Below are 15,240 nucleotides of genomic sequence, written 5' to 3'. Positions count from 1 at the left end.
CTCCACCACCACTGACGGCAGCCGATCCACCCACCCTCTGTGTGAAAAACTTCCCCCTAACATTTCCCCTGTACCTACCCCTCCAGCACCTTAAACCTGTGTCCTCTCGTAGCAGCCATTTCCACCCTGGGAAAAAGCCTCTGAGAGTCCACCCGATCTATGCCTCTCAACGCCTTATATACCTCTATTAGGTCTCCTCTCATCCTACGTCTCTCCAAGGAGAAAAGACCGAGCTCCCTCAGCCTATCCTCATAAGGCATGCCACTCAATCCAGGCAACATCCTTGTAAATCTCCTCTGCACCCTTTCAATCTTTTCCACATCCTTCCTGTAATGAGGTGACCAGAACTGAGCACAGTACTCCAAGTGGGGTCTGACGAGGGTCTTATATAGCTGCATCATTATCCCCGGAGTCCTAAACTCAATCCCTTGATTGATAAAGGCCAGCACACCATACGCCTTCTGTACCAGTCTGCCATGAGGGACCTTGTCAAAGGCCATACTGAAGTCCATGTAGACAACATCAACTGCCCTACCCTCACCAATCATCTTTGTCACATCCTCTAAAAACTCGATCAAGTTAGTGAGACAGGACTTCCCCTTCACAAAACCATGTTGCCTCTCGCTAATACATCCACTTATTTCCAAGTGGGAGTAATCCTGTCTCGAAGAATCCTCTCCAATAATTTCCCTACCACTGACATAAGGTTCACTGTCTTATAATTACCTGGATGATCCTTGCTACTCTTCTTAGACAAAGGCAACATTGGCTAACATTGGCTATTTTCCAGTCTCTGGGACCTCCCTGCAGCCAGAAAGGATACAACGTGCAACGTTGCACACCTTCCCGCCAATAAATATGTTTACTGAGCTATTTCTCTCAAGGCCCCAGCAATTTCCTCCCTTACCTCTCTTAGTATTCTGGAGTATATCCCATGTGGTCCTGGGGACTTGTCTACCTTACTGTTTTTCAAAACCCCCAATACCTCCTCCTTTTTGATCTCAATATGACCCTGACTGTCTTTCCCACCGTCCTGCATCACATTGCTGCACTGAATCAATGAAGCACACCACTACTCGCTAGTTTTCAGCTGGCATTGGAGTGACTCCTCTTTGTTGGGTTAATCAGATGTAACGAAAGAACGAGGTGCATTTGTCACTCTTGCATTTCCCTTTTTCCAGCAGTCATTCTGATCAGAATGGGCAGAAAGCAGAGGGATTCGAATCTGAGGAAGAGCTCAGACAGCAGCTCCTGTCCGTAGCCTTGGAATTTGTTCCCAGCTTTGGCTGGTCATTGGAAGCCATCGCAGAAGGAGCCAAGGTAGAGGAATCTGCTCTTGTTGCAAGTTATTGCAAACTGTTGAAACCACTGATCTGCCTCACTCAAATTCCTGTTGTTGCATATTTCTTCCATTTCAAATTCACTTTTGCAGTGAAAACAACCTACATAAAGGAGTCACTCTGTAATTATAATCTTACCAAGGGTGACACCCAATCACGTCATGTTTTTCGTTACCCTCTACACTGTTCTCAGCAAACACTCCCAGGGCAACTACAGCATGGGGTTAGATACAGAGTTAAGCTACACTGTCCCCATGAAACAAACCCAGGACAGGTACAGCATGGGGTTAGGTACGGAGGAAAGCCACCTCCAAAGATGTGCAAGTTAGGTTGATTGGCCATGCTAAATTGACCCCAGTGTCAGGGGATTAGCAGTGGGCTTACGATAATAGGGCCTAGGTGGGATTCTGGTTGATGGGCCAAATGGCCACCTTCTGCACTGCAGGGATTCAATGATTATCGACTGTGTCACCATCAACCATTCCCAGTTCAGATACAAAGAACAGTACAGCACAGGAAACAGGCCCTTCGGCCCTCCAAGCCTGTGCCACTCCTTGGTCCAACTAGACCAATCGTTTGTATCCCTCCATTCCCAGGCTGCTCATGTGACTATCCAGGTAAGTCTTAAACGATGTCAGCGTGCCTGCCTCCACCACCCTACTTGGCAGCGCATTCCAGGCCCCCACCACCCTCTGTGTAAAAAACGTCCCTCTGATGTCTGAGTTATACTTCGCCCCTCTCAGCTTGAGCCCGTGACCCCTCGTGATCGTCACCTCCGACCTGGGAAAAAGCTTCCCACTGTTCACCCTATCTATACCCTTCATAATCTTGTACACCTCTATTAGATCTCCCCTCATTCTCCGTCTTTCCAAGGAGAACAACCCCAGTCTACCCAATCTCTCCTCATAGCTAAGACCCTCCATACCAGGCAACATCCTGGTAAACCTTCTCTGCACTCTCTCCAATGCCTCCACGTCCTTCTGGTAGTGCGGCGACCAGAACTGGACGCAGTACTCCAAATGTGGCCTAACCAGCGTTCTATACAGCTGCATCATCAGACTCCAGCTTTTATACTCTATACCCCGTCCTATAAAGGCAAGCATAACATATGCCTTCTTCACCACCTTCTCCACCTGTGTTGCCACCTTCAAGGATTTGTGGACTTGCACACCTAGGTCCCTCTGTGTTTCTATACTCCTGATGACTCTGCCATTTATTGTATAACTCCTCCCTACATTATTTCTTCCAAAATGCATCACTTCGCATTTATCCGGATTAAACTCCATCTCCCACCTCTCCGCCCAATTTTCCAGACTATCGATATCCTGCTGTATTGCTCGACAATGCTCTTCGCTATCCGCAATTCCAGCCATCTTCGTGTCATCCGCAAACTTGCTGATTACACCAGTTACACCTTCCAAATCATTTATATATATCACAAATAGTAAATACAGTATGGGGTTAGATACAGATTCAAGCTCCCTGTACACTGTCTCCATCAAATACTGGCCGCCGCGGCGCCCTCCCCGACCCCGCCGCGGCGCCCTCCCCGACCCCGCCGCGGCGCCCTCCCCGACCCCGCTGCGGCGCACTCCCCGACCCCGCCCTCGCCGCCCTCCCCGACCCCGCCCTCGCCGCCCTCCCCGACCCCGCCCTCGCCGCCCTCCCCGACCCCGCCCTCGCCGCCCTCCCCGACCCTGCCCTCGCCGCCCTCCCCGACCCCGCCCTCGCCGCCCTCCCCGACCCCGCCCTCGCCGCCCTCCCCGACCCCGCCCTCGCCGCCCTCCCCGACCCCGCCCTCGCCGCCCTCCCCGACCCCGCCCTCGCCGCCCTCCCCGACCCCGCCCTCGCCGCCCTCCCCGACCCCGCCCTCGCCGCCCTCCCCGACCCCGCCCTCGCCGCCCTCGCCGCCCTCCCCGACCCCGCCCTCGCCGCCCTCCCCGACCCCGCCCTCGCCGCCCTCCCCGACCCCGCCCTCGCCGCCCTCCCCGACCCCGCCGCGGCGCCCTCCCCGACCCCGCCGCGGCGCCCTCCCCGACCCCGCCGCGGCGCCCTCCCCGACCCCGCCGCGGCGCCCTCCCCGACCCCGCCGCGGCGCCCTCCCGACCCCGCCGCGGCGCCCTCCCCGACCCCGCCGCGGCGCCCTCCCCGACCCCGCCGCGGCGCCCTCCCCGACCCCGCCGCTGCGCCCTCCCCGACCCCGCCGCGGCGCCCTCCCCGACCCCGCCCTCACCGCCCTCCCCGACCCCGCCCTCACCGCCCTCCCCGACCCCGCCCTCACCGCCCTCCCCGACCCCGCCCTCGCCGCCCTCCCCGACCCCGCCCTCGCCGCCCTCCCCGACCCCGCCCTCGCCGCCCGACCCCGCCCCCGCCCCCGCCCGTCGCCGCCCTCCCCGACCCCGCCCTCGCCGCCCTCCCCGACCCCGCCCTCGCCGCCCTCCCCGACCCCGCCGCGGCGCCCTCCCCGACCCCGCCGCGGCGCCCTCCCCGACCCCGCCGCGGCGCCCTCCCCGACCCCGCCGCGGCGCCCTCCCCGACCCCGCCGCGGCGCCCTCCCCGACCCCGCCGCGGCGCCCTCCCCGACCCCGCCGCTGCGCCCTCCCCGACCCCGCCGCGGCGCCCTCCCCGACCCCGCCCTCACCGCCCTCCCCGACCCCGCCCTCACCGCCCTCCCCGACCCCGCCCTCACCGCCCTCCCCGACCCCGCCCTCACCGCCCTCCCCGACCCCGCCCTCCCCGACCCCGCCCTCCCGACCCCGCCCTCACCGCCCTCCCCGACCCCGCCCTCACCGCCCTCCCGACCCCGCCCTCACCGCCCTCCCCGACCCCGCCCTCACCGCCCTCCCCGACCCCGCCCTCCCCGACCCCGCCCTCCCGCCCTCCCCGACCCCGCCCTCACCGCCCTCCCCGACCCCGCCCTCGCCGCCCTCCCCGACCCCGCCCTCACCGCCCTCCCCGACCCCGCCCTCACCGCCCTCCCCGACCCCGCCCTCACCGACCTCCCCGACCCCGCCCTCACCGCCCTCCCCGACCCCGCCCTCACCGCCCTCCCCGACCCCGCCCTCCCCGACCCCGACCCCGCCCCCGCCGACCCCGCCCTCCCCGACCCCGCCCGCCCTCCCCGACCCCGCCGCGGCGCCCTCCCCGCCCCCGCCGCGGCGCCCTCCCCGCCCCCGCCCTCACCGCCCTCCCCGACCCCGCCCTCACCGCCCTCCCCGACCCCGCCCTCACCGCCCTCCCCGACCCCGCCCTCACCGCCCTCCCCGACCCCCGCCCTCACCGCCCTCCCCGACCCCGCCCTCCCGCCCTCACCGCCCTCCCGACCCCGCCCTCACCGCCCTCCCCGACCCCGCCCTCACCGCCCTCCCCGACCCCGCCCTCACCGCCCTCCCCGACCCCGCCCTCACCGCCCTCCCCGACCCCGCCCTCACCGCCCTCCCCGACCCCCGCCCTCACCCCCCTCCCCGACCCCGCCCTCACCGCCCTCCCCGACCCCGCCCTCACCGCCCTCCCCGACCCCGCCCTCACCGCCCTCCCCGACCCCGCCCTCACCGCCCTCCCCGACCCCGCCCTCACCGCCCTCCCCGACCCCGCCCTCCCCGACCCCGCCCTCCCCGACCCCGACCCCGCCCCCGCCGACCCCGCCCTCCCCGACCCCGCCCTCCCCGACCCCGCCCTCCCCGACCCCGCCCTCCCCGACCCCGCCGACCCCGCCTCCCCGACCCCGCCCTCCCCGACCCCGCCCTCCCCGACCCCGCCGCGGCACCCTCCCCGCCCCCGCCGCGGCGCCCTCCCCGCCCCCGCCGCGGCGCCCTCCCCTCCCCCGCCGCGGCGCCCTCCCCGCCCCCGCCGCGGCACCCTCCCCGCCCCCGCCGCGGCGCCCTCCCCGACCCCGCCCTCACCGCCCTCCCCGACCCCGCCGCGGCGCCCTCCCCGCCCCCGCCGCGGCGCCCTCCCCGACCCCGCCCTCACCGCCCTCCCCGACCCCGCCCTCACCGACCCCGGCCCCGCCGCCGCGCCCTCTCTGGCCCCTCCCCGCGCCCTCCCCGACCTCGGCCGCCCCTCGCCCCCCCCAGCCGCCCCTCGCCCCCCCCCGACCCCGGCCGCACCTCGCACCCCCCAACCCCGGCCACCCCTGGCCCCCCCCTGACCTCGGCCGCCCCTTGCCCCCCCCCCGACCCCGGCCGCCCCTCGCCCCCCCCAACCTCGGCCGCCCATTCGCCCCCCCCCCCCAACCTCGGCCGCCCCTCGCCCCCCACAACCTCGGCCGCCCCTCGCCCCCCCCAACCTCGGCCGCCCCTCGCCCCCCCCAACCTCGGCCGCTCCTCGGCCGCTCCTCGCCCCCCCAACATCGGCCGCCCCTCCCCCCCCCCAACCTCGGCCGCCCCTCCCCCCCCCCAACCTCGGCCGCCCTTCGCCCCCCCCCCAACCTCGGCCTCCCTTCGCCCACCCCCCCCCAACCTCGGCCGCCCTTCGCCCCCCCCCAACCTCGGCCGCCCCTCGCCCCCCCCCAACCTCGGCCGCCCCTCGCCCCCCCCCCCCAACCTCGGCCCCCGTCGCCCCCCCCCCCCCCCCAACCTCGGCCGCCCCTCATTCCCCTCCCCACCCGCTCCCCCGACTGCCGCCGCCCCTCGCCCCCCCCCCCAACCTCGGCCACGCCTCGCCCCCCCCCCCCCCCAACCTCGGCCGCCCTCATTCCCCTCCCCTCGCCCCCTGCCGAGACCTGTGTGGTCTCAGTGATTGATTTTTTTTGGCAGGATGATGGGAACAGGAATTGTGCTGCGACGAACTCTAATCGTCGGTGTGGCCTTTGTTTGTTATCAGGTACTGAATCTGTCACCAGCAGTTACTGGAATGTTCAGCCATGGCCCGGGAGATTTAGTTCTTTACTTTGTGCATCAGTGCAACAAGCAGCTCTCTGAGCAACTTGCTGAGCAACATCAAAAGGTCCAGACGGGCCAGCAGCAGTAAGTATTACATTGGAGAGGCAATGTCCTCACACACCGTGCTTTTCTCATTTAAACCGATAGATAATAATCCAGAGAGTTCAGACCCATTTTGGCAGTGCAGACCCACAGAGTCTGCTTTCTGTACAAGAGCCCCACTGATGAATGGTTTGAGGAGAACGCTCATCACCAGCAACATCTGAGGGTAAGAAGAATGGACAAATGTCCAGCCTGCAGCAATTCGCATCGCCCAAGATTGAATAGTTACGAATACTGGCCCTTCAAACTGACAGCATTTTGAACATTCCCCAACATCTCCCCCTCGCCCCCCCGTCCCCCTCGCCCCGTCCCCCTCGCCCCGTCCCCCTCGCCCCGTCCCCCTCGCCCCGTCCCCCTCGCCCCGTCCCCCTCGCCCCGTCCCCCTCGCCCCGTCCCCCTCGCCCCGTCCCCCTCGCCCCGTCCCCCTCGCCCCGTCCCCCTCGCCCCCCCCCCCCCCCGGTCCCCCCCCCCCACCGCACCCGTCCCCTCCCGTCCCCCTCACGTCTCCCCATCCCCGTCCCCTCACGTCTCCCCATCCCCGTCCCCTCCCGTCTCCCCATCCCTGTCCCCTCCCGTCTCCCCATCCCTGTCCCCTCCCGTCTCCCCATCCCCGTCCGTCCCCTCCCTCCCGTCCCCTCCCCTCCCGTCCCCTCCCCTCCCGTCCCCTCCCCTCCCGTCCCCTCCCCTCCCGTCCCCTCCCTCCCGTCCCCTCCCCTCCCGTCCCCTCCCCTCCCCTCCCGTCCCCTCCCCTCCCGTCCCGTCCCCTCCCGTCCCCTCCCCGTCCCCTCCCGTCCCGTCCCCTCCCCTCCCCTCCCGTCCCGTCCCCTCCCCTCCCGTCCCCTCCCCTCCCGTCCCCTCCCGTCCCTCCCCTCCCGTCCCCTCCCCTCCCGTCCCGTCCCGTCCCGTCCCGTCCCCTCCCCTCCCCTCCCCTCCCCTCCCCTCCCCTCCCCTCCCTCCCGTCCCGTCCCGTCCCCTCCCCTCCCGTCCCGTCCCGTCCCCTCCCGTCCCGTCCCCGTCCCCTCCCGTCCCGTCCCGTCCCCTCCCGTCCCGTCCCCTCCCGTCCCCTCCCCTCCTGTCCCCTCCCCTCCCTCCTGTCCCCTCCCCTCCTGTCCCCTCCCGTCCCGTCCCCGCCCACCCCCCCTTCCCCGCCCCCCCTTCCCCCGCCCCCGTCCCCTCCCGGCCCCTCCCGTCCCCCCGGCCCCCTCCCCCCCCCCGCCCTCTACTTTCAGGAAATGATGGGAGAATCAGGAAACCGTATGTTGTGGGAAAAATGCCACTTTGTGAGTCAGACTTGAAGGTTTCAACAATACAGTTTTATTAAACGAAGCTTCGTGGAGGAAAGGCACTAACAAGCAGCAAACCTTCTCTCAATGAGACAATAGGAGCAGTCCATCTTTATACCCTTTACACAATAGATGGATCGGACATCTAGCCATTATCACATCGTTGTAATCAAGTAGGTGATCGATTGTTAACACATCGTTATAGACAAATACAGACAGATACAGACATAAGCATGTTAACATCGCATTGTTCTATGAATGGATACATTTCCTACGTCAGTGACTATCAATGACTTTAGTTTCGGTCTATTCATACAGTAGTTTACAGTATTTGGTTTTCCTGCATTTTGTATTCCCGATCCCACCTGTAGCTAATCTCTTTACCAGACCCTTTTGTCCCTATTTCCACTGGCTTCCTGCAGTATCTAATTCCTGCATATTTTAATTTACAAGTAGTTGTCTGAGTGTCTTTAATTCTAAGTAATTGTCTGGGCTAAGAGTCAGTATCCGTTTAATGTCTCTTTCCCAGGTGACTGTTTGTGTGCCAGGCCACTGTCTTATGTGTGTCCATCTGTATATTTTTCCTCCTTCACCATATCTCTGACCCAACTCTTTATTGCTGTGCTCTGAAGTTTGTCCTATCTGTACACAGAGCCAAGAAGACTGATAGACTTGTCAAGGATGCAGTGGAAGCGAGGCTACGGATGGTGATCCCTTATATAGACACCTGGCCAAAGGTAAAGGCACAGCAGGCAGACTTCACCTGCATATTCCTGTAAACCCAGGGATGAACTGGCTCAGGCCCGGTACATTTATAATCACACACGCTGGGGAACAGTGTATGGATAATGAAGTGGATTGAATTCACCATCGTAACCCACTGATGGGATTCAACTCCAATAGATTGCCTGGGAAAAGGTTCAATTTAATTATTGTGAGCCTCTGTGCCCAACATGGGTTAGGGATGCTCTGCTGGTCTTCACCAGAGTACAGAGTACCAGAGTTTCAAGCGGAGCAAGCTGAGAGGAGCGACTTGTGGAGGGAGCTTTTTACTGGTAAGAGTTTTACTTGCTGTATCTGATTTTTAGCGGGGTTTTTGTTTTTAAAAGTTTATTATTTTTAACGGTAAATGCGGAAGTAGGCCGCAGGGTGACCTGGGAAGGGGTCATTTAGCGCGCGAGGTTTTAAAAGGCAGGCCGCACTATTCAGTGGGTAGCAGAGTGAGAGCTGAAGGGCTTTGGCTCAACGGGCTTCGGAGGAAACGGGCGAGGGAGGGTAGGTTTAAAGAAAAAATAAAATTATTTTTTGTTTTTCAACTTTTAAATCTTAAGTTCTTTCCCTGTGGAATCTGAGGAAAAGGGGCATTATGAATGTGAAGCCAGTTTGCTGTTCTCAGTGCCGGATGTGGGAGGTTGTGGAGTCTCCTAGAAGTGCATATCTGCGCTGGGTGTGTTGAGCTGTGGCTCCTAAGGGACCGAGTTAGCGAACTGGAGCTGCAGCTCGAGGACACTCGTCTGGTCAGGGAAAGCGAGGAGGTGATAGATAGGAGTTATAGGCAGGTGGTCACACCGGGGCCACAAGAAGCAGGCAAGTGGGTCACAGTCAGGAAAGGGAAAAGTCAGGTGGTAGAGAGTACCGCAGTGGTTGTGCCCCTTAAAAATAAGTAGTCTTGTTTGAGTACTGTTGGGGTGGACAGCCCACCTGGTGGAAGCAGCAGTGGTCGTGCCTTCGGCGCGGAGCCCAGACTTGTAGCACAGAAGGGTAAGGAAAGGAGGAGGAAGGCAGTGGTGATCGGGGACTCTACAGTGAGGGGGTCAGACAGGCGTTTCTGTGGAGGAAGTCGAGAAATGCGGATGGTGGTTTGCCTCCCTGGTGCCGGGCTCAGGGGTGTTTCTGACCACATCCAAGAAATCCTGAAGTGGGAGGGAGAGGAATCAGAGGTCGTGGTGCATACTGGTACCACTGACATAGGCAGGAAAGGGGAAGGGGTTATGAAAAGAGAATATAGGAAGTTAGATAGGGAGTTAAGAAGGAACGCAAAGGTAGCAATCTCGGGATTGCTGCCTGTGCCACGAGACAGTGAGGGAAGGAACGGAATAAGGTGGAGGATAAATGCGTGGCTGAGGGATTGGAGCAGGGGTCAGGGATTCAGGTTCCTGGATCATTGGGACCTCTTTAGGGGCAGGTGCGACCTGTACAAAAAGGACGGGTTTCACTTAAATCCCAGGAGGACCAATATCCTGGCGGGAAGGTTTGCTAAGGCTACAGGGGAGTGTTTAAACTAGAATGGTTGGGGGGTGGGAATCAAAATGAGGTGACTGGGAGAGGGAAGGTTAGCTTAAACATAAAAGGGGCTTGTAGACAGTGTCAGAGGGAGGATAGGCAGGTGACGGAGAAGGGGAGCGCTCAGACCGAAGGGTTGAGATGTGTTTATTTTATCGCAAGGAGTGTAGTGAACAAAATGGATGAGCTTAGAGCGTGGATCACTACTTGGAAGTGTGATGTGGTGGCCATTACAGAGACTTGGGGTTATCTCAGGGACAGGATTCTTTACTTCAAGTGCCGGGTTTCAGATGTTTCAGGAGGGGCAGGGAAGGAGGCAAAAGAGGTGGGGGAGTGGCACTGTTGATCAGGGATAGTGTCACGGCTGTAGAAAAGATGGATGCCACAGAGGGATTGTCTACGGAATCTCTGTGGGTGGAGGTTCGCAACAGGAAGGGGTCAATAACTTTACTGGGTGTTTTCTATAGGCCGCCCAATAGTAGCACGGATGTGGAGGAGCAGATAGGGAAGCAGATCCTGGAGAGATGTGATAATAACAGAGTGGTCGTGATGAGAGATTTTAATTTCCCAAATATCGATTGGAATATCCCTAGGGTAAGGGGTTTAGATGGGGAGGAGTTTGTTAGATGTGTTCAGGAGGGCTTCCTGACACAGTATGTGGATAAGCCTACAAGAGGAGAGGCTGTACTTGATTTGGTATTAGGGAATGAACCTGGGCAGGTGTCAGATCTCTCAGTGGGAGAGCATTTTGGGGATAGTGATCATAACTCTATCTCCTTTACATAAGCAATGGAGAGAGGCATAAATTGGAAGGAGGTTTTCTCAGGGAAATGTACAGAAGAAATGTGGCAAATTTTCAATTTAGAAGAGCAAGAAGGGGTCATGAGAAGGCCTTGGCAGACAGGATAAAGGAAAACCCCAAGACATTCTACAAGTATGTTAAGAGCAAGAAGATAAGATGTGAAGGAGTAGGACCTATCAAATGTGACGGTGGGAAAGTCTGTATAGAACCGGTAGAAACCGGTTTAATTTCTTCCCAAAATGCTCTCCCACTGAGAGATCTGACACCTGCCCAGGTTCATTCCCTAATACCAAATCAAGTACAGCCTCTCCTCTTGTAGGCTTATCCACATACTGTGTCAGGAAGCCCTCCTGAACACATCTAACAAACTCCTCCCCATCTAAACCCCTTACCCTAGGGATATTCCAATCGATATTTGGGAAATTAAACCGGTTTCTCTTAATTTAATTTCTCTTCCCTCGCCTCCCACAGTAACCTGGGGTACATCCCATCCGGTCCTGGCAATTTATCTAACTTGATGCTTTTCAAAAGCTCCAGGACTCTAAGGGGCAATTTTTTTAACCTGGCCAATCAACCTAACCCACACATCTTTGGACTGTAGTTTATATGGATTTCAGCAAGGCGTTTGATTAGATGCCCCATGCAAGGCTTATTGAGAAAGTGAAGGGGCATGGGATACAAGTGATGATTGCCTTGTGGATTCAGAACTGGCTTGCCCACAGAAGGCAAAGAGTGGTTGTAGCATGGAGGTCGGTCACCAGTGGAGTGCCCCAGGGATCTGTTCTGGGACCCTTGCTCTTTGTGATTTTTATAAATGACCTGGATGAGGAAGTGGAAGGATGGGTTGACAAGTTTGCTGATGACACAAAGGTTGGAGGTGTTGTGGATAGTGTAGAGGGATGTCAGCAGTTGCAACGAGACATAGATAAGATGCAAGACTGGGCGGAGAAGTGGCAGATGGACTTCAACCCAGATAAGTGTGTGGTGGTTCATTTTGGCAGGTCGAATAGGATGAAAGAATATAATATTAAGGGTAAGACGCTTGGCAGTGTGGAAGATCAGAAGGATCTTGGGGTCCGGGTTCATAGGACGCTCAAAGCAGTGTCGCAGGTAGAGGCTGTGGTTAAGAAGGCGTATGGAATACTGGCCTTCATCAATAGAGGAATTGAGTTTAGAAACCGGGAGATAATGCTGCAGCTGTATAGGACCCTGGTCAGACCCCACCTGGAGTACTGTGCCCAGTTCTGGTCGCCTCATTACAGAAAGGATGTGGAAGCCATAGGAAGGGTGCAGAGGAGATTTACAAGGATGTTGCCTGGATTAGGTGGCATGCCTTATGAGCTTAGGTTGAGAGAGCTAGGTCTTTTCTCCTTGGAGAAGCGAAGGATGAGAGGTGACCTGATAGAGGTGTATAAGATGTTGAGGGGTATTGATAGAGTGGATTCTCAGAGGCTTTTACCCAGGGCTGAAATGGTTGCCACAAGAGGTCACAGGTTTAGGGTGCTGGGGAGAAGGTACAGAGGAGATGTTAGGGGTAAGTTTTTCACTCAGAGGGTGGTGGGTGCGTGGAATCGGCTGCCAGTAGTGGTGGTGGAGGCGGATTCGATAGGGTCTTTTAAGAGACTTTTGGATAAGTTCATGGAAGTTAGTAAGATAGAGGGTTATAGGTAAGCCTAGTAGGTAGGGACATGTTCGGCACAACTTGTGGGCCGAAGGGCCTGTTTGTGCTGTAGCTTTTCTATGTTCTATGTTCTAATAATGAGGAGTAAAGGAGAGCATGCTAGGAGCAGAACCAGATATACCTAAAAATGAAGTGCCAACCTGGTGAAGCTCCAATACAGGAGTAAATACATGATGAAATGTGGAAACAATGTGTCACAGGCAAAGCTAAATGATTCCAAATGAACAGATCAGATCAAAGCTCTTGTAGTCCAGCCACATCCAGTCGTGATGGTGGCAGATAATTGCTGAGGCATTTGAAACCATCTTCAGCCAGAAATGTTGATTGGATGATCCATCTCGGCTTCCTCCAGAGATCTCCAGTATCACAGATGACAGTCTTCAGCCAATTTGATTCACATCATATTAGGAAATGGCAGAGCACACTTGACACATCATCAGGCCTGAATACAAGGGTCCAAGACTGAAGACTTGAGTTCCAGAACATCTGTGGAATGAAGCTAGTACAGTACTGCTGTGATGGTTGGAGGCCAATCATCTCAACTCCATGACATCTGTGCAGGAATCATAGAGTCATATAGGTTTACAGCATGGAAACAGGCCCTTTGGCCCAACTTGTCCATGTCGCCCCTTTTTTTAACCCCTAAGCTAATCCCAGTTGTCTGTGTTTGGCCCATATCCCTCTATACCCATCTTACCCATGTAACTGTCTAAACGCTGTTTAAGATAAAATTGTACCCACCTCTACTACTACCTCTGGCAGCCTGTTCCAGACATCACCACCCTCTGTGTGAAAGAATCGCCCCTCTGGACCCTTTTGTAGCTCTCCCCTCTCACCTTAAACCTATTTCCTCGAGTTTTATACCCCCCTACTGAAAAAAGTCTCAGTCTATCCAGCCTCTCCTTATAACTCAAAACAACAAGTCCCGGTAGCATCCTAGTAAATCTTTTCTGCCCTCTTTCCAGTTTAATCATATCCTTTCTATAATAGGGTGACCAGAACTGGACATAGAACTTCAATTGTGGCCTTACTAATGTCTTTTACAACTTCAACAAGATGTCCCAACTCCTGTATTCAATGTTCTGACCAATGAAACCAAGCATGCCGAATGCCTTCTTCACCCCTCTTCCACCTGTGACTCCACTTTCAAGGAGCTATGAAACTGTACTCCTAGATCTCTTTGTTCTATAACTTTCCCCAACACTCTACCGGGGCGGCACGGTAGCACAGTGGTTAACACTGCTGCTTCACAGCTCCAGGGACCTGGGTTCGATTCCCGGCTTGGGTCACTGTCTGTGTGGAGTTTGCACCTTCTCGTGTCTGCGTGGGTTTCCTCCGGGTGCTCCGGTTTCCTCCCACAGTCCAAAGATGTGCGGGTTAGGTTGATTAGCCATGCTAAAATTGCCCCTTAGTGTCCTGGGATGCGTAGATTAGAGGGATTAGCGGGTAAAAATATGTAGGGATATGGGGGTAGGGCCTGGGTGGGATTGTGGTCGGTGCAGACTCAATGGGCCGAATGGCCTCTTTCTGTACTGTAGGGTTTCTATGGTTTCTTTCTATTACCAGAGTATGTCCTGCCCCGATTCGATCTACCAAAATGCATCACCTCATATTTATCTAATTTCAACTAAATGTAGGGATATGGGGGTAGGGCCTGGGTGGGATTGTGGTCGGTGCAGACTCGATGGGCCGAATGGCCTCTTTCTGTACCGTAGGGTTTCTATGATTCTATGATGATTCTGTGAGCTCCATCTGCCATTCATCGGCCCACTGGCCCAATTGATCAAGATCCCATTTCAATCCTAGATGACCTCCTTCACTGTCCAGTATGCCATCAATGTTGGTATCATCCGCAAACTTACTAACCATGCCTCCTAAATTCTCATCCAAATCATGAATGTAAATAACAAATAACAGTGGATCCAGCACCGACCCCTGAGGCACACCGCTGGTCACAGGCCTCCAGTTTGAAAAACAAGCCTCTACAACCACCTCTGTCTTCTGTCGTCAAGCCAATTTTGTATCCAATTGGCTACCTCACCCTCGATACCGTGAGATTTAACCTCATGCAACAATCTACCATGCGGTACCTTGTCAAAGGCCTTGCTAAAGTCCATGTAGACAACGTTGACTGCACTGCCCTCATCTACTTTCTTGGTTACCCCTTCAAAAAACTCAATCAAATTTGTGAGACATGATTTTCCACTCACAAAGCCATGCTGACTGTCCTTAATCAGTCCTTCCTTCTCTAAATGCCTGTCGATCCTGTCTCTCAAAATACCTTCAAACAACGTATCCACTACAGACGTTAGGCTCAACAGTCTGTAATTCCCAGGCTTTTCACTGCAGCCGTTCTTAAACAAAGGCAGAACATTTACTACCCTCTAATCTTCAGGCAACTCATCTGTGGCTGTCGGTGATTCAGATATCTCTGGTAGGGGACCCACAATTTCCTCCCTAGCCTCCCACAACGTCCTGGGATATATTTCATTGGGTCCTGGGGTTTATCTACCTTGATGCACTTTAAGATTTCCAACACCACCTCCTCTGTAAAATGTACACTCCTCAAGACATCACTATGTAAGGGACTAAGGAAAATTTGTGGGGAAGACAGTTACCAGGGTTCTTTGTCCCTGGTGGGCTTCAGTGTCCTGTTTGCCAGGTGGGTGCTGTGAACAGGATGCTGTTGGTTGAGTGATGTGGGCTGGGCCAATGGGATTGCTCTGGGGGCGGGAGGGAAAAAAAAGGGCGCCAGGAAGTGAGGAGTGCAGAGAGAGAGAGGCAGAGCTGGAGAGGCAGAGAGCTGGAGAGAGAGAGCTTTTTCCAGGCAGGGAGAATTCGGTTTGGAGTGAGAGGCAGCCAGGCA

General features: G+C 57.4%; 1 protein-coding gene across 1 annotated transcript in view; it reads left to right on the top strand.

Moving 5' to 3' along the window:
* Positions 1–1,140: 1,140 nt before the first annotated feature.
* coq9 (coenzyme Q9 homolog (S. cerevisiae)) overlaps positions 1,141–15,240 on the top strand; it is a gene marked incomplete at its 5' end in the record, with an annotated part of 30,726 nt that continues 16,626 nt past the window's right edge. Inside the window, 3 exons of the mRNA XM_078207626.1 lie at positions 1,141–1,320; positions 6,165–6,307; positions 8,261–8,345. Coding sequence (XP_078063752.1) covers positions 1,141–1,320; positions 6,165–6,307; positions 8,261–8,345 — 408 coding nt within the window. The remainder of the gene's footprint in view (positions 1,321–6,164; positions 6,308–8,260; positions 8,346–15,240) is intronic.

Source organism: Mustelus asterias, unplaced genomic scaffold (genome assembly GCF_964213995.1).
Source record: "Mustelus asterias unplaced genomic scaffold, sMusAst1.hap1.1 HAP1_SCAFFOLD_2525, whole genome shotgun sequence".
Lineage (NCBI taxonomy): Eukaryota > Metazoa > Chordata > Chondrichthyes > Carcharhiniformes > Triakidae > Mustelus > Mustelus asterias.
The sequence above is the reverse complement of the archived record's forward strand: the minus strand, read 5'-3'. Positions and strand labels throughout refer to the sequence as shown.